This window comes from Phragmites australis, chromosome 5 (assembly GCF_958298935.1).
Source record: "Phragmites australis chromosome 5, lpPhrAust1.1, whole genome shotgun sequence".
Classification (NCBI taxonomy): domain Eukaryota; kingdom Viridiplantae; phylum Streptophyta; class Magnoliopsida; order Poales; family Poaceae; genus Phragmites; species Phragmites australis.
In genome coordinates, this window is record NC_084925.1 from 42,270,956 (window position 1) to 42,296,160 (window position 25,205).

The following is a 25,205-nucleotide window of genomic DNA, read 5'->3' on the forward strand; positions in this document are numbered from 1 at the left end:
TATCAAAACACGAATTAGGGACCTATATACTTTACACTCGTGTCCGTCGTCCACGAGCATCATGTACCCTTAGGCACGCCCGTATGCGAATTAGGGTGGATGAGAGCAGCAGGCGTAGATCTGGGCGACCAACACGAGGGCCAGTTTATATACCACAAAATGATTTAGGTCTACATGTCACATGATTAGAGCGAATACATAAGCAAAGTGGGCACGAGTACAACTATTTTATACCTATTTCTCTATATTTATTGGGTTTAATATCAAACCTGTCACTAGACTTATGGATAAAAAATGCATCTCCGATCTGCACTATTAGGATTTTTACGGGTAAACAGGTGAACTATGTCCATTGCCATCCCTAAACTGTGTCCATTGACAGATCAGACCCAGAATCCAGCCCGGCCACGTCATTTGCAAGGCCAGAAGATCTGAGGCTCTGTTCGGCCCTAATTTGGGATAAGGCCAACAATGGTCAATACCAATTTCACCAGGCCCAAAGCTGCTGTTCTTACGTCTGCCCAAGATCGAAAATACTTGGCCACCCAATACCCACCTTATCCACTAAAATCCCCATCCTACACAGGCTACATCTCCGAGCCGAACATGAGCCCGCCGAGATAGACTCACTCAAAGCACCCTAACAAGTACAACAATGGCGTCGCCGCTGCTCAAGTCACACTCTCACTTCGCCGCCGCTCTGCAGCCTGCAAGAAGAACCGACCTCCATGGCCGCTGCCCTGCATCCGTACACGTATCATTCTCTTCACGTCCATGTACGAAGCTGTCTTGAGTTGCTTGCAGTTTTCACGTGTACCAGTGCTGTTTCTCTGCAGCTCGGCAGGTTCCCAGACCACGGGTTCAGCTCCAGCCATTCTAAGGTAAGGGACCTGATTTTTTTTCTTGATAAGAAAAGAAATTGAACATTTTCATGACATGCATCAAACTTATGAGGATGTGAGATTATGAACCGAGCAGAGTATTTGCAGTGTAGTTGCTACTATATAATTATATTTTATATGTGCGGCCTTCTGAAATCTGAAGAAAACAAGAGTACAAAGTAGTATTTTTATGGTTCAGTAATGGTTACACCGATCCATCTTGCGTTGCAGAAGTCAGCCGGAAAGGGTTCAGTGAAGGTGAACGCCTTCCCGTCGTTGGACGTGGTGCCGCTGATGGCGATGATGGTGGAGCACGTCGACAATTCGCGGGATTACGTCGTGCACAAGTCCATCTGGCACCTCAGCGACGCGGCCATCAAGAGCGTCTGTGAGCTGCCTTCCACGGCATACTCATCCTGAATTAGCACTCCGGCTTTCTCTCAATTTAATCATGTATTCTCGCAGATACCTTCTACGCCATGTTCACGGTCTGGGGCGTCTGCTTCTTTGCGTCCATGAAGGCAAGCATGCCGTATTAGCAGTAGCCATCGCCAGCATGATACTAGAAATCAAATCAAATATATTTTTTCTCCGTGTTCATGACAAGAGGTGCCTTTGTGGGTTAACAGGATCCCTTCTACGACAGCGATACGTACAGGAGCCAGGGGGGAGATGGAACCGTGCACTGGTACTACGACCGGGTAAGCACCCACCCTTGCAGCTTCTGTTTGCGTCTCCTTTCTTATGCTGCAGCCTACATGAAGAATCAAAGCCGTTAACCTCAGATAATTTTACTGACATCTTGTGAAACGTCCATCTGCAGCAAGAGGACCTGGAGGCGTCTGCAAGGGAGGAGCTACTGAGGGAGGAGCTGCTTGAGGAGATTGAGCAGAGGGTTGGAGGGTTCAGGGAACTGGAGGAAGCAGGCAAAGAGGAGCAACTCACAAACTGACCGGAGTGCTAATTAGCTATCTGAACTTTGTATGAACAAACCCATTACTGTACTACACATGTTTATATATGCTGAACTGCAGTGTATATATGTCATGCCAACCAATGCCACAAAGTTTGATCAGCACCAAGGTGCAACATATATATGAAGTATTTGGTAACGGGATTTAGCACACATGTAATGTTGTCAGTTTTCAGTCTGGACAGTGCATACATTATCCTAAACCACTTTCTTTTCTGCATTACGGCTTTGACCAGGAGTACAACTACAGATGCACGTAATGCAAAAGATGAGTTCTCGTCTAGCTACAATACTCTGCCTGCACAGTAAATGGCGGACTAGAACTGTAGTCTACAGCATCGCCGTTTTACGTGTCAGCTACATAGTTACTCGGCACACACAGAGTTCAGAGATATCGATCAGAGGCTTTACACTAAGGTGACAACAGCGGTATGCAACGTCAGGCGTCTGCAGCCTGCAGGCCTCGGTCGGCAGCTACGTACGCACGCCGTGGAGAGCGGTGCGAGTGTGCGACGAAGGATGCAGCAGCGGGGCTGGAAAAAGGCGTGTGACCTCGCCGCGCGCTGCAGCTCCAGCCAGGGAATAGCAAGCTGAGCTTGCGTACTAGCTCCTTCCTGCTACGACCTGCAAAGCTGCAAGGCTGACGGGTGACCACCGGTCGGACGGCCAGGCCCTTACCGGTTACGACCGAGGGCAGCCGCTGGCTGTGTCTGTCTCCGATGTAGGTGTGTTCTGAACTTTATGACGCTGGGCATGCCTGCAGTAGCATGGAAACTTGAGCAGATGATCAAGTGCTGGATTCCATGATTCCATCCACTTAAGACGTTAAGCAGTTAATGATTTATTCTACTCTGAACTTCACTAAACTCCAGCTTTATTGTAGTCCACACGGGCTAAACATCCTTCTAAAGGGGTAATACATGGAGTACGTGTAGATATGGTTGTGAAAGGAATGGTAAGAAAACAGTATGCAAAGTATGAACTCCTCTGTGGAGTGTGGACTACTCGACTTGGGAACGGCGTAGCAATGCGGGTATATCATAAACAGAGATCCTAACTAGCCTTCCTCAGTAATTTCATTCAGCTGTGCTCATCTTGGGTGCCTTGCGGTTCTCTGAAGCCTGCACGAAGGAAAAAAAGGAGACTCCGTACAGTTATCTGAAGCCTGTACGATCGATGTTTGCTCCACAACCTTATGTACTCTCGGTCTGGCTGTCTCTGAAGATTAAAAAGACAGAACCAAGCGTTTCTCTTCGTCAAGAACAAAAGGGGCTACGAGATTCAGAAACGGGAAGCAGTAAATATATATCGATCTGCGTACCTCGATTACTAGTTCATAACTGGCCTCCGTGAAGAGGAAAAGAACTGCCCTCTAGATCACCATCCGAGGTCTTGCATGAGAAGACGAGGCTATCATGTAGCCAAAGAGAAAAACCTGCCGATCGACATCTCACCGCATATACACGCACGAACGCGTGCATGCAACAATCCCGGCCGGAGACTCAGGCCGGCAAGTCATCCTTGGCTACACAACAAAAAACAACCTCCTCCCCACATGCAAGCCCTCAGATGATCGACATTGAGACGAACTGACGACGACCGACGAGATCGCCACTGCATCACTGCATGCAAGTAAAGCTACACACTGTATGGAATACTGTGATATGCCTGTACAGAGAGGATGCAAAGAGAGGAGGAAGAGAAGCTCCCGCTGGGTAAAACTCTGAAGCTTCTTCAGCACTAACACAGCTCGCAAGGAAACAAGCTGCTATATATATTTGCCGTTAGTATGGAGGAGCAGATCGATCTCTGTGTTTACTTGAGTTCGCACGGAAGGAGGTTGGTGAGCGTCTATAAAGGAAGCGCACCCTTGGAAAAAAGAAAAAGAAATGGAAGTGCATGTAAAGCGAGGCGCGCTGCCGAGGAGAAAAGATGTGTCGTTAAGAGTGTTCGGTGCATGCAGTGCAGCACGGCCCCTGGCCTGCATGGATTTGACGCTGCGGCACTGATAGGTCTACTACTCGAGCCTTAGGCCGTCCATTACATTTTTCTTGTGACATGCACCGAGCACCGTTGTCTAGACCACTTTTCAGGTACATGCATGCATGTGAACTGTCGTGTTACGGTGCTGGCTCGTCCATGTCACAAGTCGAAACGCAAAAATTTAGAGAACAAATGAAAACCTCAGCACTCATTCTTCATAAAGTATTATGCACACAAAGTTTATCATCCCATTTTTGCAGTGTTTACCGGCTGAACAAATTTGAGATCAGCTGAATGCAACCGATCCCATTCCTAGGATGTATGGTGGATACAACCTCTACCGGCAGTAAAAGATGAAGTGAACGAAGAGTGTTGTACTTGTCCTGGCCAAGAATGAGCTCGGATCCAAAGAACTTTATCTCAGGTTCTGGCACGCGAGTACAAGACAAGCTAGTTTCACATCGATCGCCAGCGGCAAAAGGACTCGCACGCAGTAAGCCTGTAAAATCTGAAGCCACGAACACGAAGAAAGAAGGATCGATCCAATTGAAACTCGAAAGACTAGGGTGTATAATACATTAGTACTCTTGCGAAGCCGACACATGTCACCTCAGGTTCAGGGGCACAGACGGCCTACGATCGGAACCATGGATCTAGTTCTGCTGCAGCGTACTGTGGCGCTCTATCTCTGCGGACGCCTTTTGCCTTTTTTCCCTGTCAGTTTTGATGAAACAGTACGAGAAATATGACAGTGCAGCAGCAGTAGTGTAAGGCCAAGCTCCTGCACAGGCGATTGTTGGAGCGTTAATGCACGACTTCAGCATGTGAATTTTGATGATTCACGTGTGACAAAGCTGAAGGTTTAACGTGTTAATCCCTTCTCTAAACAAGGCAAGATCAAACCATAAGTGCCAATGAAATTCTGCAAAAAAAATGTGGTTTATTTTCTATAAAAAAATTGGTACAAACTAGCATGCATCTCATGGGTAAACTTTCCTAGTATTGCAGAACTGCAGATCGTTCAGTATGTTTTCAGACTTCACAATTCACATATACACAATGTTCACCAACTCTGTTGACCAGCTAGTAAAGTATTTTTTTTTCTAAAACTGTCATGTCATGTAAGGCCGTATTATGTTGGCTTGCCTCGCTGGCTAGCCTTGCCAGCCCGGGAGAGCGAATTTGGCTCTCTCACGTTGACGAGGCGAGCTCAGGGTTAATAAATGCGACTGAGGATTGAAAACAAGACCTAGCGCATTCTTTGAAAATCGAAGAATTCTATCAAATTCAATTGAATTTTGTCAAATTTTCGAATTTTAAATTTGAATTGATAAAAAACCACTCGGTTTCGAAATGTGAACCAGACCGAATCGGTCGAAAACCACGCATTTCGAGCTGTTTTCATCACATTTGTTAACCTAGGCGAGCGCAGGCACCGAGGCAATAAGGAAGGAATCCGAGCTTGCGATTTTTTGTTGCGCCAAGCAAAGCAAGAGACCACCAAATGCGCGCTAAGTAAACAAGTATGCAGAAAGATGAGCTAGAACTCGAGATGCATGCTCTAGGACATGGCGCTACGAGTGAATAAAAAACAGCATAGGCATAGCCATGCACGAGGATACCCTAGTGATATGCGCAAAGCAAGAACTGTCACACACGGCCTTGGCAGACCGCCAGACCGCAAAAGGTTTCAGAAACTGAACCTGCCCTGCTACCCGAAGTCCGGAAGGGATCTGCAAATATAAACACTTGAAACTGTGTGTTTCAATGGTCATCAGGTTACACGCTGTAACACATACAATAGGAATAAAACCAGATGCGTCAAGACACCATCGTTACAAGTGAGTTGGTGAACATTGTTCTGCAGAAGTCGTTGCTTCTCGTCATCAGGCCCTGCTTAGTTACCGGTGCTCATGCATGTCTGTTGGGCGCTGCTGTATCTGCCAAATATCACCAAACCGAACCGAAGAGGAACAACAGCAACGACGCGACCAAATTGCAATTGCCTAGCCTGCTACGGTCTGCACATTACCCCGGAGCAAACACAAGAAGCGACTGCTGGGATCGTCTGTATCTGGAGCGTCTGCGTTTACTTGTTTCAGAAGGGAAGAAGCAGAGGTGGCGGATGTGAAATGGGAAGTTAGATCATAATATTCTTTACACTATATATTTTTTCAAAAAAATTATAATTATTTTGATAGTGTTTTAAATTTTGAAGCATCGGAATACTGTGTTTTTATTTATTTATTAACATGTTGGAAGGATGATATGTTTATTGTTTTAAACATATCGCTCGTTAAAAGCGCGATATGTGCATGTCACCCCTCTAACAACGACAATAGCCTATTTTGTATTTTTTTCAAACGGATGTATATTTTTGCAACTTTTTGATTTTCGAAACATAAAAATAAACGTGAAGTGGATCCCAATTCGTACGAAGAAAAGCCCACTAATTAATGGGCTCGGCCTTCTCGAACATGTATGGAGCTATGGGCCGTTGGCCTTTGCTCCGGCAATGGTGAGCCTTCGAATAAGCTTTCTGACTCGGGTTTCGTAGTTACGTGCGCTCCGGATTAGTCAGGGAAGCGAGGGAGAGCGAGACGCCGCCATGCCGTGCCTGGTCGCCCTCCCGCCGGTGGGCCGCCCCGGCCGGTGGCCGCCTTCCGCATCAGTGCCCCGTCGCGGCCGCACCCTCGCCGCACTCCCTTGCCGCTGCCGCTGCGGCCGGCGGCACCTCCTCGGTGCCTCGTCGGCCGCCGCCCTCCTGCCTCTCCTCACCCCTCCTTCCCCCGCCGCCCCTCCCATCGACCCCGACGTGAGCTCCTTCACGGCTCCTCGTGCGCCTTCATCTAAATGTCGAGTCGATCCGATTGCCTCGTAAACTCTTTTCCTTCGCTTGGTTGGGCAGGTGATGCTTGAGCGAGTACACCCGTCGCGGCCGGACTGGTACGAGGAGTTCTATGCCACGGCCATGGACCGGGGCATGAAGTCATATGAAGCCGAGGTACTCTAATTTTGATTCGACCTCTCAGATTGAAGCTTTTTACACGTGCTCAAGGTTAAGCAGTTAAGGTCGCGACTTTTGAGAATAGGTTTGCATCCGTATCAGGTCTCCAGAGAGCAGAATTAGAATTTGGATGGCTCGCTGAGTACAGTTCACGTAATTCCACTGTTAAATTGACATATGTGACATCTATTGCCGCTTTGGCTACTATTCTGAGTAATCCGATGTACCGATGTACGCTTTGGCTACTAGTGAAGAATAACCCCGCAAGAAACTAGCAAAGACTAAAAATGCATGAATACTGGAAAATAGCGATGTCATATTTATGATATGATACATCCAACGGATGAGATAAGCATTTGGGATATTGTTGCTAAACTTGTTAGTGCCCACTATTAGTATCTCTAATTTTTCAGTCTCGAGGATTAATAGAAGTTCATGAGTGCTGCAATAACTTCTCAACTGACATACTATTGTTAAATGTTTCACTTCGTGAAGATTGCAGGTTATAAAGCAAAGCTCTTTTCTCAACTGACGGCTGCAGGAAAGAACATTCTGGAGCTCGGTGTTGGAACGGGCCCTAACTTCAAGTACTATGCAAGCGACAGTGGCTTGAGTGTTATTGGAGTGGATCCTAACAAACACATGGAGGACTATGCCAGGACAGCTGCAGTATCTGCAGGACTTCCATCATCAAGCTTCACTTTCAAAAGAGGGGTATGGTGCTGTCTGTTGTTGCACTGTGATCTGTGTTTTCCTGTTAGTACGAGTACTGCATTTGATGCACGATTATATTTAGGTTGCTGAAGCTTTGCCAGCAGAGGACAATTCCATGGATGCGGTGATTGGCACCTTAGTATTGTGTTCTGTAAATAACATTGACATGGCACTGAGAGGTAATACTTGTTCCTTCTTAGCCTTTACATAATGGTTATTTTCTTTGGATGACTTTCAATTTGAAAGGTGTCAACATGTCGAAGTGAATAACTGGCTCCATGTTAAAACTTCATACATGATACATGTCAATATGACTACTACTACAACAACAAAGCCTTTTCCTAAGCAAGTTGTAGTAGGCTAGAGATAAAACCCATGAGATCCAACTAAAAAGATGATGAGAAAACAATAATAATAAAGATACTAGTAATAGTAAAAAAATAGTAAAAATAATAACGGTACAAGGAAAATGATGTATAAGTTATGACTTTGGCATGTGGATTGCTAACTTTCACACACTTCTATCCATAGTTCTTTGGGGATATTTCATTTCTTCATGTCAATATGACTACAAGTAAAATTAACTAGTACATCAATTCTTAGTTCCAAACCCAGATTTTAGAATAGCTTGTACATTGCGATTTATGGTGTATGTGTTATAATGACTCAGACTAAAGAATACACTTAGGCTGTCTTTTTTTTTACATCCTGCGTTCTTGTCTTATTTTTATTACAGCGATGTGGAAATGCACATAAAAAATATTAGTAAATTATCCCTAGTTGAAGCTGTTGTCCACGAACTTAAGTCTTATTTCATAGTTGATTCTTTTCAGTGACTACAGTCAACCCTTGTATCTCTATATGCACTCTTCTGTTCCATTTCACCATTTTTTAGCGATGTAATGCCGTCGCTGAACAACATTTTGTACCTTAATAACTCAGAACTATTATTTTGTGCAGAAATAAAGAGAGTCTTAAAGCCTGGTGGTCTCTTCCTGTTCATTGAGCACGTTGCTGCACCAGGTACTCCAGGATGAGCAGCAATGTTACTACTAACTCCACAACTAATTGTGCTGCCCCAATATCTGTGCCATTTATTAGATTTCTGAATAGGATTGAAGCTGCTTCAAACTGAAAACTGTATACCTGTTGGTTGATCGTTCTTTTCTTCTAACAGTTTTACTGCTGTAAGTTATTGATTTCCCAGTTCCTTTTGTCTCCGTTGCAGATGGTTCCTTGCTCCGGTTCGTACAAGGTGCCATTGATCCGTTGCAGCAGTTTGTGGCTGACGGATGCCACCTCACCAGGAGAACTGAAGAAAACATCAGAGATGTTGGGTTCTCGAGCCTGAGCCTGGATAGTGTCCGCCTCTCAAATGCATACATCATTAGCCCTCACGTTTATGGCGTAGCCTGCAAGTGAAGTTTTCCTCAATCTTTGTAGATATTTGTTAATGATGTATCTTCCATCTGTAAAGCTACTAGTGATATTTCAAAGGCGAAGGGCGCTGTCAGCAGCAATGGTTTGTCGTCCTCTTGTGTCGGGCTTGATTTCTTTGAGCCTGGAATGGGCTGGACTTCTTTAGATGAAAATGAAAAAATGAAAATGGTGAAGAGCTCATGGGCTCATCGGACCAAGGATGCATTGTGGGCTAATTTAAGTCGAGATTTCAGAGAACTTGTGTTGAGGTGGTGTCCTGCCCCGGTTTGGTCTCTTCTCTTCTCGATTTGCAGGCGTTGGGGTCTTAATGACGTTCAATGCAGATAAGGGGCATACAGTACTGTCCGCCTGCGTGACCAGACCGGGGTCGTGGCCGTTGGCAGCGAGGTCCCTGCAAGTCTGCAAGCGTCCTCTCACCGTCTGACGCCGAAGGACACTTGCACGTTGCGCTGCGTCGCGCATGCGACACGTCTTGTATCCCTTCGCTTCGAGGCACTCGAGTCACTCCATGTGCCTCGGATACAGCTACGCCGATGGCTTCGGATCGCGCCCGTGTTCGTTGGGACGTGGCTTCGCGCCAATACGCTTGCGGAGCGCTGGTCACGGGTCCCTCCCCCGTTTCTGCAAAAGCGCCCAACAGCCTCTACTGTTTTCTTCTGCGCACAGAATTTACTACTGCTGCTGTGGAACTGTATTTTTTTTACAACGCTTAACTGAAAAGATTGGCGTGAGCTTGGGATGCAGGCAATCCGTAAAAAACGATCTGCAATGCGATGGTTTCTCTCTTCCGGGAAATTAGCTGTTTTACACGTTCCAACTTCCAAACCATAGGAATCTGCTCCAATTTTGTGGGTGAGGTGTTGTTTGCCCGTGTGTTTTCTCCATCAGAATCTGGAGGAGGGATCTGCGTGCTTTGGACAAACGATCTTCTGCGCAGGGCTTGGCCAGAGGGAGCATGTGCGCGTTCATTGCTTGCTTGCTGCTTCTTTGCAGAATCTGACGAGTAGAAGCAAAAGCAGCCCCACTCACGCTGCAACTCCAGTGGGAGCAATTGAGACTCGGGTGTAGAACCAATACTAACGGTACAAATTATGTTTAGTCCGTGAGATGTACTGGAGTAGCCAGTGGGAGACAAAGATCGACTACAACCCAACTAAAAGAAAACTATATTCCTACTATTAGTATATTTGACAATGGTATATTGTTGAGACACATTGGTTCAGGAATGATTCTTTTTACAGGCGGGCTGGTGTACTACACATGCAAATGGGACCTCAAATCTTGACTGGTAGCTGTAGCGCATCCTGACAGGCAAATTGAATGCCGCACCAACCGGTTTGTATAGTGGTAACAGAATTCCGGGCTAGGAGCCAAACAGCAATAGACCACGGTCCCTTGGCTCAGTGCAGCCTTTTCTGTTTCTCTCCTGAGTGAGTGAGCACATGACATGTTCGTTGGACTCTTCAGTACGTGCAGTGTTCACGGCTCACACACTTCAGCCGCGGCCTCGCAGTTTGGTGTAGCTCGGGCAGTTGTCCGTTTGATGCCTTATTTAAGGGGGAGCAAGGCAACTACTCCTATACCGTAAGGCTGTGTGGCCAGCCAAACCAAGCCGCCGTACGACTGTACAGCTGAATAAGTTTTATCCTGCAGTGTTGAGAAATGGTAGCAGCATCAGCAGGAGTGTTGTTTGAAATTTTACCATTTGCTTTATAAGCAAAACATATATACTTCGTTTTTTTAATGATGCATTTACTTTCAAATTAAAATGTCGAATTCCAGCTGACGAGGATTTATATAACTAATAATTATATATTTACTATAAATATGATATATCTTTACAATGTGTATCCATCATACATATGTCTTTAACCTAATACTATAGGTTTCATTGTTAAGTGTCACCGTAGCATCGCTATATCGGCGTGGCAGAAACTCGAGGTTCGTCACACCGACGCCAAGGCTCCCTTTCGCCCCTCGATGGAGGGCTATAGCAGAGCCAATAGAGCAGATATGGAGTTGGATAACCCGATCTGCCATCATCAAAGCTGCCCCATCACCATCTGGCATCATTCCCATCGAGCCTCTTCCGCGTCACCTCATTGAACCTGCACGACTGAGAGAAGGGGAATAAGAGGGTGGAGAGGTGGGAGGGAGCAGCGCAGTGAGGACATGACAGCAAGGAGAGGAGAAATGGGGAGTTGACAACACAATAGATATAGAAAGATGAGGAGGGAAGCGACGCTACGAAAGAGAAAAACGGATAAGGTGGTGGCACTGCATCAACCTGGGAGGGGAAGCACTTGTGGGGTGGCTAGTGGATTGGGCCATCCCCTCCCTTCCCTTTTTCTCTTTTCTCCTTTTCTTTTTCTTCTTATTATCCCCCCTGATGTTGTTTTGGTGTTTCTTTTAGCACATATGATATCGTCACGCTACGCGCTATAAGTAATGTAAAGGTACAAAGCTGGCGTGTCATCATACCGCCACAATAACTACATGTTTGACAACTGTCACAGGTAAATAAAGACATGTATTGATATTACAGGCAGTTCATTGTGTGCTATGCAAAAATTATCTCTAGATTAAAAATGAATCTTCCAGATATCCCAAAAAATTATAATTTGGAAAGATTTTCCTTAAAGTTTATGTGTATGATACGACTCATCTACCTTAGCTATAAAAAAAGTTGGGTATGTCGAAGTAGGCTCCTTCCGGAGGCTAAGCAGATCCTAAAGCTAAGAGTCTAAACCAAATATCTCTAGCCAGATATAATTTTCAACACGAAACTGAACAAACAATATAAAGCAAACCTAATTGAATAGGACAAAGAAAATCTATTTGACTCCTCAGGACTTCTGTCACTCAAACAGATATTGAGATGACACCATCTATAAAACTTGAATCTTAATACACTAAAAAATTATAGCGAAAAATCAATGGAAAGACTCGCTCTTCCCCCCACAAGGACGCAACACTTTTTTTTTCAAATGTCCCACGTTTCTAACCATATTCTCGTAGCGCTGAAGCACAAGAAAGAGTATTACTTGGTTACCTTGCTAATCAGAACTTCTGTATTTAGACTATGACCAAGGGTTCTCCTTCACGATTCAAATTTTCGTCGTAAAAAGATTTTCGTTCCACCAACACTCTAACGATTTTCCTTTAAAACTCTGTCGCGAGGTCATTCTTCATGACGGGTAACGTAACTTGCCGAGAGTGCAATCATGGACAGTGTACTTCTCGTTTTTGTGTTTCCAAAGTGGAAGGCGCCGAATTAACTGAGTGTGGCCCATTAGCTACATTACCCCACGAGCCCACAACTGTGTTGGGCTAAAGATCTGTACCGTGTACAGTTTGTACTGGTATTTGGTCTGCAGTCTTGCACATTAAATGCATTGCGGAGCATTAAATACTGCTATTAAGGCAACTGTGCTGTAGTTCAAATTCGACAGAAGTTTCCTTGATGTCGTGCGAATAGTATTGTTTTGCGGTTAATTCCATCAGATTTCTCTCTGAATACTGTCAAAATGTGCCCCTGGAATAGGGGCATATATCCCGAGCAATGTGACAGGTTTTCTATCAGCGTTCAGCGAGGTGACGAGCGCATCATACTACGGCAAGGAAACGGAGCCGAACGGTGGAGCACCCTCGGCCCCCGCGCGCCACCACGTTCAACTTCCAAAGCCGCACCGCGCACCGCGACGGGTGTCGTCGCGGCATCGCCTCCTCCGCCCGCTTTTACTACTCCATCCCCACTTTTTCCCACTCCCGCCACGCCTCCCAAGGGCGCCAGAAAATCCGTGTCCCTACGCGGTAGCTCAGCGGCTTTTGCCAGGGCATGGCGTGACCCACACCCGGAACCACCGTCCGTCCGCCCAATGCCCATGCCCTGCGCTGCGCGCCCCGGCACCACGCGCACCGCGCGCCACGGTTTGAAACCCTGCCCTAACCCCAGATCGGCCGCCGCCCCCACCCCCCTCTATTTATCCCCGCCCTAACGCATGATGCCCACCACGCGCCGCACCACACTCACTTCCATCCACGCCGCACCGTTCCCCTCGCGCGCGTTCCACCGCACCCCACTTCAATGGCGCTTCGCCGAGCCGTCCTCGCGGTCCTCCTCGCCGCGCTGCTGCCGCACGCGCTCTCACGCGGGCTGGGGCTTGGTCACGCTCACCCGCATGCTCTTAAACGCGGGCCTGGGCTTGGTCACGCTCACCCGAACGCGCACGGGCACGCACCGCTCGGAGGCGGCGCGTGGTCCTCAGCCCACGCCACCTTCTACGGCGGCGGCGACGCGTCCGGCACCATGGGTACGTGCGGCTCTGCTAACCTGAGCTCAGGACTTCGTAGTAGGACTAGATTGCACGTCTGCTTCTCTCGTGGGAGTCTAAACTGTGTTTTCTGGTCGTGCGTTCTTGCAGGGGGGGCGTGTGGGTACGGGAACCTGTACAGCCAGGGGTACGGCGCCAACACTGCGGCGCTGAGCACGGCGCTCTTCAACAATGGCCTCAGCTGCGGTGCCTGCTTCGAGGTGCGGTGCGACGCGGCCGGCGGCGGCAGTCACTCGTGCCTGCCCGGCTCCGTCGTGGTGACAGCAACCAACTTCTGCCCCCCCAACAACGCGCTCCCCTCCGACGACGGCGGCTGGTGCAACCCGCCGCGCGCCCACTTCGACATGTCCCAACCCGTCTTCCAGCGCATCGCGCTCTACAAGGCCGGAATTGTCCCCGTGTCCTACCGCAGGTCCGTAAAACTGCAGCTTCTTCGAAATATCTCCCTTTCCTTGAACACGAAACAAGTAGATCTGACTTTGTCATGTGCGTCCGTTATGAGTGCAGGGTGGCGTGCAACAAGAAGGGTGGCATCCGGTTCACCATCAACGGCCACTCCTACTTCAACCTTGTGCTCGTTACCAACGTGGGCGGCCCTGGCGACGTGCACGCGGTGGCCGTGAAGTCCGAGCGCTCAGCGGCGTGGCAGGCCATGTCGCGCAACTGGGGCCAGAACTGGCAGAACAACGCGCTCCTGGACGGGCAGGCGCTCTCCTTCCGCGTCACCGCGGGTGACGGCCGCTCCGTCGTCTCCACCAATGCTGCCCCCCGTGGCTGGTGCTTTGGCCAGACTTTCAGCGGGGCTCAGTTCACCTGAGCAACTCCCTTGCCGAGGCGTCGACGCAGCAGCAGCAGCAGCTGTAGTACTAGTCAATGGTCGTAGTAGTTGTCCCACCCAATTGGAGCTTGCCGAGTGGCGCCATGGTTTTATGAATGGTGCTTCTCGCATTAGTTCTTGGGAATTACCAGTAGTTAGTCGCAGTGTGAGCATGGGTTAGCGCTGGTGTTAGCCTAGTGTTCCTTGGCGTTTGAGAGTGTTTTGGCTAGGGAATTGGAAGCGGTGGTAAAGGCTGCCTTGAAGATTAAGGGAGGCCGCCTTGTATCACCCGCCAATCAGCGTTTGGGTTTTGGCCTCGCGGTGATGGCCTGTCTTGAGATGATGTTTTGTGTGGTAATCGTGTTGGTTGTAATGAACCTTATCAACTCATCTTATGGAACGGTTTAATTTGTGTTGGATCTTGAATGTGCCTGTTCTGATATGCATCCGTTTGTGTGGTTTTTCGTTTCTTTAATCTCATAAGAACTTGTGGCACTCAGTTGCTTCGATCTGCCTTGGTTCTTCGTAGTCTCAAGGGAATACGAGCTCGTTCTCTTTATATTTTGAAGCTACAAGGGTTGCACAGCGTCAGGTCCTCGTCATTGAAACTGGAATTGAATTGGGCCTGTGCCCAACTGATGCAGCTTGTGGCAAAGCAGAAACAGGTCCATGCCACCAGACAGTGCAAGTTCCACGATAACTACGTAATCGAGGGTGTCAATGTTTGCGAGCTCTAAACGCTAATCTTTCAACTGTGTGACCTGTTTTGGAACCATGGCTAGCTCTCTCCATGCAGTAGGAATGGATCTGTTTTCCAATGCGAACATGTGATATTTCTGCAGTTTATTGTCTTGACAGTAGGATTCACGTTTCAGTAAACGTTATAATTTCGGTTACGAGTTCCATTGCATAATAAAGCAAGAAAAAACGTGTATGCTAACTCAGAATTTGCACCTGTATAATGCTGGCACAGACGCACAGTTTGACGGGCTCCTCGCATAGAGATTCCTAGTGCAGGCAGCAACATAGAGATTCCTACTTGAAGTCCCCACTCCCCACCTGAAGTTTATCGTGCATTCCACACACCGATCGGTATAACTCGTGCCTGCAACTCTGCAGGCGCATAGCTGCACTGCTCGAGAAGTTTGGCTCCAAGCCTCCAAACGTAGCAGCTTATAGTCCTGAAATAAAGCTAGAAGCCATGGTCAGGACTCAGGAATCCGGTTCTTTTGGATTGCGGTTCTCTAGAACAGTCATTTCCATCTTTGACCGTCATTTTTGACTGGAGACCATGGAGATGCACTGCACCCATTGGATTCTTCTGTGGTGTCCGACAAGCACCAGCGTTAGACCAAAACATTCCTAAAAAGAAAAGAGTGATAATGTGAGTGCTACTTTTTTTACTGGATGATAATGTGGAGTACTAGCCCCTGCCGCAAAAAGAATATGGTATTGCGGAGATGATTGGTTACCACGCACTGCTACACAGGGATTCCAGTCCTGTTGTTTAAATATGACTACTGTTTTCTGTTCTACCAGCAGCAAGATTTTGTTTACTCTTTTGATTCTCCAGCTAGACTGTTGAAAACAGAAGCAAGAGCTCAGCCTGATTGGACATAACGTATCAGAGCATCAACAAATAATGATATTTCACGAAACATGTCGTGGTACCACGAAGACAGTTTGCTACTGGTACCTTCTGGCATGTGCAGCAGCAGCGCAGGCGACTTCACTCAAAGGCGATAGGAAGGTAACCGCCGACAGCATCCCTTCGCATGCGAAAAGCTATTGCAATCCTTTGGCACGCGACGGGAGCATCACGAGGCCGTGGCCATTGATGCGTTTTCTCTGCTCGGGCAGACATGACCGGAAGGCTTCACGTCCCGTCCGGCCGTCCCGGCTCTGGTCTCACGCAAGCAAGATGGTGGGTGCATGCAACGTGCGAGTGTCAGTGACCACAGTACAGCAGATACCGTGATGAACGCGAAACTTCACACTGTGCTTTGAATCTTTGTGATATCTTTCTGAAGTGTCCTGTGCGGCTGTAACTGTGGAGGTGTGGACTTGTGGTCTAGGGATGGACGGCTGGGAGAGTTTCTCTTTTTTCACCTTTTACTTTAACTTTATTTTTTTATTGCTGGCGTGTGCGTTTCTGAATTTTTCTTGGCGGGTAAAACTATTTTTCCAGCTTGAGGTACCGCAGTCTCTGGCTCTGGATTTGGTTTAAGTTTTGCATTATACAGTAGTGTTATTAGAACGAAATTAATCGAACAAACACAGATTTGCCATTTGACCCCAGTTAGAGTTCACTACTCTGCAGCCGTTCGGTTGTAGGCAAGTCATAGCTTTGTTAGTAGTACTGGATTACATTTTCTGAGCGGGAGTTGTTTTACCGGTTGACAGTTGACACTAAAATATACTCTATGGAACAAGTAATCTTAACCTTTATCAATTCACGTTCATACCCACTGTTGATCGTATGTGTGTGTCAAAAAGCATACGATCCACTGGGGTCCATGGAAATGGGTAGAACATGGTAAAAGTACACCACGGATTTGAAATTTTGGTGCTTTGAGGTGCTTTGAAATGTTGGCAAAGATTTTGATTTATGAGGGGACCAACCGGTTGGATCTCAACGCGAGATCGGATTGAAATTCTCTAACTTCAGCATGATAAAATCATAAATAAACAGTGAAATATGAGATGAGGAATAATACTGTAACTTCAAATACTGTAGCAAATGTATTGTAGGATGATACTTAATCAGAAATACTATAGCAAACCCAATGATACACGTTAATTTGAAATCAACTACTTCACCAAAGATACCATGACGAGATCAAGACCTACAGCAGTAGCAAAGATTTTCCATTGGCGGGAATGGGACAGAGCCGGAGGGAATTACGGACGGAAGCGTACGCATTCCTCGCATGTCTCCGGGGAGCAGTGCCGAGAGGGAGGGGACTCGTCTCAGTCGTGTGTGCCGCGGTCTCGAACGGTGCGGCGACGCTTTGTCCCGTACCATCTGACCTGAGGGATGCGTGTTGTCGCTGCCTTGCCTGTTGGTTCCTGCTCCTGCGAAACAAAGCATCACTCAACTCGCGGTTTTCTCCGCTCGTGTGCTTTCTCGGGCTCGCCGACGACGCAAGCGCTTGACTCCGCCGTCCGCAATCAGTAGTCCACATGGAACAGTCGCCGGGCACATGTGCTGTGCCCGTCTTGTCCTCTGGTTTTCGTTTCTCCGAGGCATCCCTTAGGGCAAAGGCGTGATCGCCCAAGCCATTGGGGATTCGGCTGAACTATTTGGGCCTACGCTTTTTTCTTGGCCCAGCTAAAGGTTCCCTGGTTCCTCTGAAAAAAAGCATCCCGGCCCGGCCTTGCTGGAACGAACGCCCACATTAGCCGGACATGTTCAACCAGGGCCGTCAGGACAGCAACCGCTTCGGCCATGTTAACATTTAGGTGTTGTTTGATTTCTTACACCAATGAGCCAAGCTAAAACTTGGCTGTGTCTAAATTGGGGCAATATTAAAATTGGGTTTAAAAACTAGTGTTTAATTCATGACTAAATAAAAAACTAGAGTAATATCAAATCTGAGATCATGATATATGGGACCCGCATGTCATTATTTTTATTTCAAAATATTGCCAATAGATCTTGTTTTATAAATTAAATCATAAGGAATACAACGAGTCGATTGGATGTAAATTGGATACACGGTTTAGAAAATATAATCTTTTGAAAGGTTGCTAATCCAAAAGGAACTACTTAATACAGCCAATAGCCTTCTATCAAGTCATTTTGGAATGGTGTAGCACCAAACCAAATTTTGGCTGATGTTTTGGCCGCCCACAAATTAGCCAGAATGCTCTGTTTACTGTATCTCGGCAGTCCAACTTTTGTTAGGGCTAGCCAAATTTTGGCTTTGAAGCAAACACCAGCCAACTTTTTTGGTATAACCAATTTTTGACTTAGTCAGCTACAAACATAAACCAAACAGGAGCCTCCAAACAGGTCACACTGTCTATCTGTAATTTACCTTTACACATTGTCGTGCAATAAAATCAATCCCTTCCTCTCTAAAAACAACCAGATCTCTCCGTCAGGACGACAGGAGCAATATACTCCCTCCGTTATATCTAAATAGTAGATGTATTTCTTTTGATATTGGTCTTCAAAGTTAGATTTTAATTAAAGTTTCTCATAAAATATATCATTTATAGTTACAAAACCTATATAGTATAAATTCATTTTGAATTATGAATATAGTTTTATAATTTTTATACACTAGACATTCTTATAATTTGATTAAATGTTAGTCAAAGTACACAAAGCAAGAAATACGCAGCTGAAGGGTGCAGTTAGTTTAACTTTTTTTAAAAAATACGAGTAATATTTAGGGAGTACACAGTAAGCTAGCTAAGCTAACTGCACCCATCAGGTTCCCATATATTCGGGCATTTTGCAAATTTCTTGGGATCGGAGAGAACTATTTGGGCTTACACAAGTTTTATTGGTCCAGCCAAATGTTCTCCGGCCCGGAATGGCAACGAAGCCTGAAAAGTAAGTGCGCCTGGAAGCCTTTCCCAGTCAAGCCCATTAGTGCACTAAGCAAGTCGCATCATGTTCAGGAATCAGGAGTTGAATCTTGAATGTCTTTGAGCTTAGCTAGCTAGCTTTGAATCAGGAGTGGAAGCAGGAATTGAATCATGGATGTAGCAATTGAAATGATATTTGCGCTTTATATAAACCTGTCAACAAAATGTGATCATGCGAACACAACTCTTCGCTAAAGACGCATTTTTGTGCATCAACGGGGTTAATAGATGATACACACTAGTCTCTTGATCACTTTAGATTCATCTCTATCTCCCTTATGCTTATCCTTACTTGCAGCATGTGACATCTCTACTTCATTGCACCAGAGTTGGGTTTTTTTTCCATTAACAATCGTCAGGGGCCTCAAATGAACCATCTTAATATGCGACCTTTTTTGGACTGCATCTTGGAAATGGGCAGCCTTGATCTAACTGCTGACACTGACACCTAGGAATTCAAACCCAACTGCAAAATACATGATCGATTGAGGTAGAACGAAGATGTAAAAATAATCATCTCTGTATAAGTAGTCATAGCATGCAGACACCAGAAGGAACATGCCAATAAATATCTCAAGGCAGTGGAACCTGACAAGAAACAGGATAAAATAGCAAAATTAGCGCAAAAGATATGTTAAAACAAAGTGTATCTTTTCGAAAGGAAAAACGAAGTGTATCTGACGTTATATATTATTCTTCTCTAAGACTCGGGCGGCCACCACACCTGTTGCGCTGCCGGCCCTCTCCTCGGTGTCCCCGTCTTTGTTGTCACCTGAGTGCACTGCTAGAAGTCCGTGTGGCCACAAGGACGGCAGTGGTAGGGCTGTTTTTCGCCTGTGCCGCTGTCCTCTCCCTCGTCGCCCTGAGGAATGGCTACCGGGGCGTCCATGGTGGCCGGATCCGGCCTCCACGTGCCTGGCTCTAGACCATTTTTGTCTGGATCTGGCCGAACAGTCCTTGGCGGCTGGGGCTGTGAAGCTGGAGCGTGGTGGCAGGTCGGCGTGAGGATGCGATCGCTGGCTACTTGGCGGGCGGCCAGTTCGAGGTGTCGACCGGTGTGTTGGGTGGATCCAAGCGGGGTCGTCCGGATCCTGTCAGGTCCGCCATCGATCGACGGAGGCTGGGGGCAGCTGCAGTGCCCCAGTGGGCAGATCTTCATGGGGAGGGTAGAATCAGGGTGGTGGCAGTCGTGCGATCAGCAGTGGTCGCGTGGGATGACAGTGCCTATGTGTGGGCAACGAGCGGCTCGTAGGAGGTGGCCGCATGTGCTGGACGACACCGGAGGAGGCGACCACATGCGGCGGCTAGTTGGCGCAGAGGTGTGGACGACACGGTGACAGCGTGCAATGGCAAGACGGTGGACAGAGGCTCAGTGGTGGTGAGAAGGTCGTCAGTGGTGCTAGATCTGTGTATGTGGGGGGGGGGGAGGCACTTTTGGCACGGCGGCAGCCGGTCCTGCAAAGCGGCTACTGATTTTGGTGCCGAGCGGCGTGTCCTTCATGCCTGGATCGGCGAGAATCGGCATCCTACGTTTGATGGCCAGGGGTGAGGTCCTGGTTCAGCGGGGCAAACGACGGTGGTGACCAATGGTAGCAGTGACGGTGGCTCACATCGGCTCCGGGATTGGACCTGCTGAGGCCACGTGCTTGGTGGGTCTGCGTCGGGCCGGTCATGGATGATGTGGCCATAGGCAACCGCACGCGTGTCAGCATGATGGCTTGTAGCGGACTGCGACGGCTAGCCCTGCCTGGCAGCAGCTAGTATGGTACGGGACAGCGTCGATGATGGTGCAATTGGCAACGACGGCATGTCGGCAAGAAGGCTTGCAACGGACTATGGCGACTAGCCTTGCTTGACAGTGGCTAGTTTGGTGTGGGACATCGTCGCAAGATGGCACAAGCAGCAATGATGTTGTGCCAGCATGTCGTCTATGTTTTGGCTCAGAGGCGGCGGGGTGGATGCTGCGGCGGTTGGTCCCGTAGGGTGGCGGTCGCTTCGGTGCAGCAACCAGGAGGTTGGATCCACTCGGAGGTAGCGGCCAAGATGAGGGTGCGGGCGTCGGTGGTTGAGATTAGCGGCTGAGACGAGGGCGTGCGCGCGGTGATTGATGGGCACAGCTTCTGTTTGGCAGAGCGGTAGGCGGCGGCAAGGCGTGGACGTCGATATGGGCAACCACGAGAAATGGCACGGCGGCTGTGGTGTGTCGTGGAGGCCAATAGAGGTGCGATGTCGCTATGGCTTGCACGGCGTGGTGACAAGCGGTCCCGTATTGCGGTGGCCGCTTTGGTGCAAGGCAGCCTTTGTTCAATGGCTTGAAGCAGCCAGTTTGACACTGCCGATGTACTCAACAAGGACATGGACGGTGTTGCGGCGGCCAGAGACATTCGCACGCGTGTCGACATGATGGCTTGCAACAAACTACGACATCTAGCCCTGCCTGGCAATGGCTAGTATGGTGCAGTACAACATCGATGATGATGCAAGCGGCAATGATGGCGCGTCGGCAAGAAGGCTTGTAGCGGACTATGACGGCTAGCTTTGCATGGCAGTGGCTAGTTCGGTGCAGGGTAGCGTCGCAAGACGGCGCAAGCAATAACGATGGTGTTAGCTTTGCCGTCAATGTGTTGGCACAACGGTGACGGCTCCTGCTCGGCAGCCGTCGGTTTGCGGCTGGGTGCTTGCGACTGACCCTGGTCAACAGCGGCGAGTTCGATGCGATATAGCTCCCACTTAGGTGTCGATGGCGACGGAGGCGGGAATGCTAATGATGCGCCTGGCCTCTTTCCATTGGAGCTAGTGGGGCACGGCAGCGCATGCGGAAATCAATTTTAGCGAAAGGCGTCTGTGCCCGTTAATATGATAGAGAAAGTAATGGTGGTTCGTTATAGTTATTGGCGCGTGTTGTTGTCATTTTGTCCAACCGGCCGAGTATAGTTGCTATAGTTATTTGTTTTTTAGTTGGTACTTTTAGTTGTTTTTTTTTCTTATTATAGTCTCCTAGGCTATACTATTGTATTTTTCTTGCTATATCAATTGAAACGGGCATTGTTCGGTGCCGTTTATTTCAAAAAAAATATTCTTCTCTAAGAATTACCTGTCTTTGAAACGACGGTTCGTTGTAACACGTACAATGGATTTGAGCTTATGTATACTCCCCAGCTTTTGTGTGACAATCCATTCATTAGCTCTTCCCGCTTCGAAAAATCCGATCAATATGGCTTTAAACCGATGCAGTGCCATCACATTCTCAAATAAGACCCACAGTATAATCAGATGGATTGACCTGCAACACACTAGGGATTCAGCACGAGCAACATTCTCAAATAAAATTTTGTTGTTAAAAAGGAAGGTAAAGCAAACACTGATGTTGCCTTGGAGTCCCAACAGAACTGAGAAGAGTGATAGCTGTGGGGATATAGATAAGTTCCCACGTAGGAATCTGCGTTTCTGGGAATAGAAAGTTCATAGGGATTAGCACGCTGAAAAAGAAGAATGTGAAGAAGGTCGATACGATCCGCCTGGCAATGAAGAAGTCATAGATCATGTAGAACTTTTTGAAGGCCGATACTTTCTGCACAGAAAAGTAGAACAGTGAGAATATAACTATGTTCAGAGAGAATAATTGAACAAGAAAGGACGCTGCAACTCAGCCAACTCTCATATGACAAAATCTCTATGTTACCGCATCATGTGTCCTCAGGATCAGGGTGCAGAGTCGTACAACACTAACCTTAGCGGCAAGAATTTCCCAGAACATTTTCTTGAACAGGACTGCAGGTCCGCATGACCAGCGATGCTGCTGGGACCGGTACGCCTTCAAAGTGCTCGGCAGCTCACTCTTAACCTGTAAGCGAAATTCATCAGCCAATTTTCTTGAATCGGTTTGATAAAAGCTATGTGCTTGTGGCATGTTAATATGTTGTAGCATTAGCATGTAACTACTGAATGAAGCACCTTTATGCTGCCAACGTAAACAAATTCCCAGCCCAGGAGCCCAGCTCTCAGTGCCAAGTCCATATCCTCAGCAGTAGTTCGATCCTCCCAACCACCGGATTCGACAATCGCTTGTGTTCTCCATACTCCAGCAGTTCCTGCATACGTGGATAGAAGTCACTGGGCATTCTCATTTTTTAAACACCGCGAAGAAAAGAACAACTGGGATGGCACAGCGGAGAAGAGGGAGTAGTAGGTACCATTGTAGCCGAAGAAGTTGCAGAGCGAGGAGCCGGCTTCCTGCTCCACCTTGAAATGGTAGTCCATGGACATCTCTTGCATTCTCGTCAGCAAGCAGTCGTTAGCATTCACTACAAGGCAGCTTAAACAAAATCCTTGTCAGTCCTAATAAAAATCCTTGTCAGCATGTGGAGCAGAGGCCTGTACTTGAAGTTAGTCTTTACGAGACCCGAAAGCAAGACGATAACTAAAATTGAACAGAAAACTAGTTTCTGTTCGCTTGCCCAAAAAAGAGCCAGAGTTGTGGTAATACTTGTCGGTTGTCTTCGCGGGGTTTAAGGGACTCACCGAACTTCCAGCGGGTCTGCACGAGCGCGAGGTTGGGGTCATGGACGAGGAACGGGACGGTCCTGACTAGGAAGTCCGGCGCCGGCTGGAAGTCGGCGTCGAACATGGCGACGAACTCGCAGCCCCGCACGTAGGCGTGCCGCATCCCTTCCTTGAGGTTGCCGGCCTTGTACCCGGCCCTGTCCTTGCGCGTGTCGTACTTGATGTTGATCCCCTCCTCGGCCCACTTCTCGCACTCGCTCTTCACCAGCTCCTGGTGATCGGCATCACAAACAGGCAAGGCAAATATTCGCATCAAGCTCTGTCAACTGCTTCGTCGTGCGAATCAAATGCAGTAAGCAAACGGCCAAACATGCTGTGGTTTAGAACATAGAAATGGCAAATTTAGTGCACGGTCTCTAGGACCATTCCTGCAGACACCCGGTTCTTGTGTTGTATGTTCCGCTGGCAATTGGCAGTGGGTTCAGAGTGAGTGAGTAAAAACGAAGTCCGATCTCACCTTGATGATGAGGTCAGTGGAGTCGTCCAGGACCTGCACTATTAATCGATCTGCCGGCCATGTGAGCCTGCAAGCTGCGCCTATCGATAGCTTGTACACCTGCGTGTTTCAAATTCTTGTCAGTGACTGCTCCTGAACGGCAGGCAAGTAGGACTACTCTTTCATGACGACTCTGTAATTTGCAGCCAAGAATCCCTTGTTCTGTATTCTAATTCACTTTTTCAGGTAACAGAAATATGGCTAGAGCATTCGCGCAAAAAAAGAAAAGAAAAGGAACTATGGCTAGTGGCCTAGAGTAGAAATGCTAGCTTTATCTGTGCAGTGAAGGACTCTGAAAAAGAGGCAGATGCTGGACGAGGATTAGCAGTTCAGCATTTAGCCTCGCTCTGAACAACTGTCAGATTTCACCAAGGACACTTGCTCCTGCGAATGCCAGAGTCCAGAATACAAAGTCATACCTCCTTCTCGTTGCACATGGGGATCTGGACGAGCACCATGGGGAAGGCCGTGGAGCCAGCCTCCTCATCCTGCTGCACAATGGGGTCGCTCTTGTACATCCTCCCCGGTCTCCGGCGGAGCACCTTCATCACGGAGCTCACCGTCCCCAGGAACACCTTCTCCGCGAGCACGATCACCGACATGACCGTGCACGCCACCACCGCGGCTCTGAGCAGCGGCACGAGGAGCTCGGTCCTGACCTGCCGCCATGCCCGGAGCGACAGCTCCACGACGGCCGCGATCGTGGGGAAGAAAACATCTCCCACGGCGCGCAACGCGTGGCCACCTGCACCGGATCCCGTGGATCCGTGAAGAGATTACAGAGCTAGTCCATTGAGCAGAAGGAAGCACCAGAAATGGAATGCACTCCAACTGTACCTTGCATGGCTGCTGGCTGCTGCCCCGAGTGGTGTTGCACTTCAGGCAGTTCTTACTTGATGGTGCAGTGGAGTGGTAGTTGTGGACTAGTGGCAGAGGCATGGACATCCATAAGGGAAAATGTGCAGAGACACAGCTCACAAGCTCGACTTGACTTCGCGTTTCAGATCTAGGATAGACGACGACTCTGGTTCTGAAGGGCACGCACGTTCGATACTTACATATTCAGTGCATTAGGAAAATAATACGCAACTTTACAGCATAAAATTGTTTTTTATTGGAGATAACAACGTAGTTTTTACATATGAGTCTGTCCGGATATGTGTGATCACAAGCCTGTGGAGTATATGTGTTGGATCCCTACTTCTTGCCCTAGCTTCACAAGAATAGTGGTAGACGTTTTTTTCCCTTCACACGTTGCCATGTGAGCCCGCACAGCATAGAGTATATCTAGAGTTCTAGGTTTTGGACGCGGTTCCAGCCAGTTTAACCGCATGCGATTCTGATCCGACGCGTTTGACCGACTTGTGTCGGTGTACCCATGGATATTCTAGCTCAGGC

At 47.9% G+C, this 25,205-nt stretch overlaps 4 protein-coding genes across 5 annotated transcripts; 3 read left to right on the forward strand and 1 right to left on the reverse strand.

The window, feature by feature from the left end:
• The first annotated feature begins 561 nt into the window (after nucleotides 1-561).
• On the forward strand, nucleotides 562-2,007 carry LOC133919780 (photosynthetic NDH subunit of subcomplex B 4, chloroplastic). Of its 2 annotated transcripts, none has more exons than XM_062364285.1 (6): nucleotides 562-754; nucleotides 837-881; nucleotides 1,116-1,269; nucleotides 1,347-1,402; nucleotides 1,511-1,582; nucleotides 1,705-2,007. In XM_062364285.1, the coding sequence occupies exons 1-6, from the start codon at nucleotides 656-658 to the stop codon at nucleotides 1,831-1,833; spliced, it is 555 nt and encodes a 184-aa protein (XP_062220269.1). In that variant the 5' UTR covers nucleotides 562-655; the 3' UTR covers nucleotides 1,834-2,007. The 2 variants fall into 2 exon arrangements, with proteins under 2 accessions (XP_062220269.1, XP_062220268.1); XM_062364284.1 differs by having other exon boundaries at nucleotides 566-754; nucleotides 1,113-1,269.
• Nucleotides 2,008-6,381: 4,374 nt separating this feature from the next.
• On the forward strand, nucleotides 6,382-9,088 carry LOC133919781 (uncharacterized). Its single transcript, XM_062364286.1, has 6 exons — nucleotides 6,382-6,652; nucleotides 6,746-6,841; nucleotides 7,340-7,558; nucleotides 7,641-7,737; nucleotides 8,519-8,581; nucleotides 8,787-9,088. Exons 1-6 carry the CDS (start codon nucleotides 6,446-6,448, stop codon nucleotides 8,978-8,980), a joined length of 876 nt encoding a protein of 291 aa, XP_062220270.1. The 5' UTR covers nucleotides 6,382-6,445; the 3' UTR covers nucleotides 8,981-9,088.
• Nucleotides 9,089-12,949: 3,861 nt separating this feature from the next.
• LOC133919783 (expansin-A5-like) lies at nucleotides 12,950-14,568 on the forward strand. The gene is made up of 3 exons (XM_062364287.1): nucleotides 12,950-13,311; nucleotides 13,423-13,744; nucleotides 13,840-14,568. The coding sequence occupies exons 1-3, from the start codon at nucleotides 13,086-13,088 to the stop codon at nucleotides 14,147-14,149; spliced, it is 858 nt and encodes a 285-aa protein (XP_062220271.1). The 5' UTR covers nucleotides 12,950-13,085; the 3' UTR covers nucleotides 14,150-14,568.
• A 4,310-nt stretch (nucleotides 14,569-18,878) lies between these two features.
• Nucleotides 18,879-24,965, reverse strand: LOC133919784 (probable glucomannan 4-beta-mannosyltransferase 6). Its single transcript, XM_062364288.1, has 10 exons — nucleotides 24,645-24,965; nucleotides 24,227-24,552; nucleotides 23,769-23,867; nucleotides 23,270-23,522; nucleotides 22,942-23,052; nucleotides 22,703-22,839; nucleotides 22,479-22,592; nucleotides 22,120-22,319; nucleotides 21,843-22,031; nucleotides 18,879-19,336 (listed from the first exon to the last, which is right to left on the reverse strand). Exons 1-10 carry the CDS (start codon nucleotides 24,649-24,651, stop codon nucleotides 19,177-19,179), a joined length of 1,596 nt encoding a protein of 531 aa, XP_062220272.1. The 5' UTR covers nucleotides 24,652-24,965; the 3' UTR covers nucleotides 18,879-19,176.
• Nucleotides 24,966-25,205: the final 240 nt, after the last annotated feature.

Excerpts from the sequence above, each read along its gene's own strand:
- LOC133919784 (XM_062364288.1), bottom strand. Across the intron at positions 23,053-23,269 it reads GCAGACCCGCTGGAAGTTCG|TGAATGCTAACGACTGCTTG; the intron begins GTGAGTCCCTTA and ends GCTGCCTTGTAG. Across the intron at positions 22,320-22,478 it reads GGGAAATTCTTGCCGCTAAG|AAAGTATCGGCCTTCAAAAA; the intron begins GTTAGTGTTGTA and ends TTTTCTGTGCAG.
- LOC133919783 (XM_062364287.1), top strand. The coding sequence starts at position 13,086 with ATGGCGCTTCGCCGAGCCGTCCTCGCGGTCCTCCTCGCCGCGCTGCTG. Across the intron at positions 13,312-13,422 it reads CGACGCGTCCGGCACCATGG|GGGGGGCGTGTGGGTACGGG; the intron begins GTACGTGCGGCT and ends GCGTTCTTGCAG. Across the intron at positions 13,745-13,839 it reads GTCCCCGTGTCCTACCGCAG|GGTGGCGTGCAACAAGAAGG; the intron begins GTCCGTAAAACT and ends TTATGAGTGCAG.
- LOC133919781 (XM_062364286.1), top strand. The coding sequence starts at position 6,446 with ATGCCGTGCCTGGTCGCCCTCCCGCCGGTGGGCCGCCCCGGCCGGTGG. Across the intron at positions 6,842-7,339 it reads TGAAGTCATATGAAGCCGAG|ATTGCAGGTTATAAAGCAAA; the intron begins GTACTCTAATTT and ends CACTTCGTGAAG. Across the intron at positions 7,738-8,518 it reads CATTGACATGGCACTGAGAG|AAATAAAGAGAGTCTTAAAG; the intron begins GTAATACTTGTT and ends TATTTTGTGCAG.
- LOC133919780 (XM_062364284.1), top strand. The coding sequence starts at position 656 with ATGGCGTCGCCGCTGCTCAAGTCACACTCTCACTTCGCCGCCGCTCTG. Across the intron at positions 882-1,112 it reads TCAGCTCCAGCCATTCTAAG|AAGTCAGCCGGAAAGGGTTC; the intron begins GTAAGGGACCTG and ends CTTGCGTTGCAG. Across the intron at positions 1,403-1,510 it reads GCTTCTTTGCGTCCATGAAG|GATCCCTTCTACGACAGCGA; the intron begins GCAAGCATGCCG and ends GTGGGTTAACAG.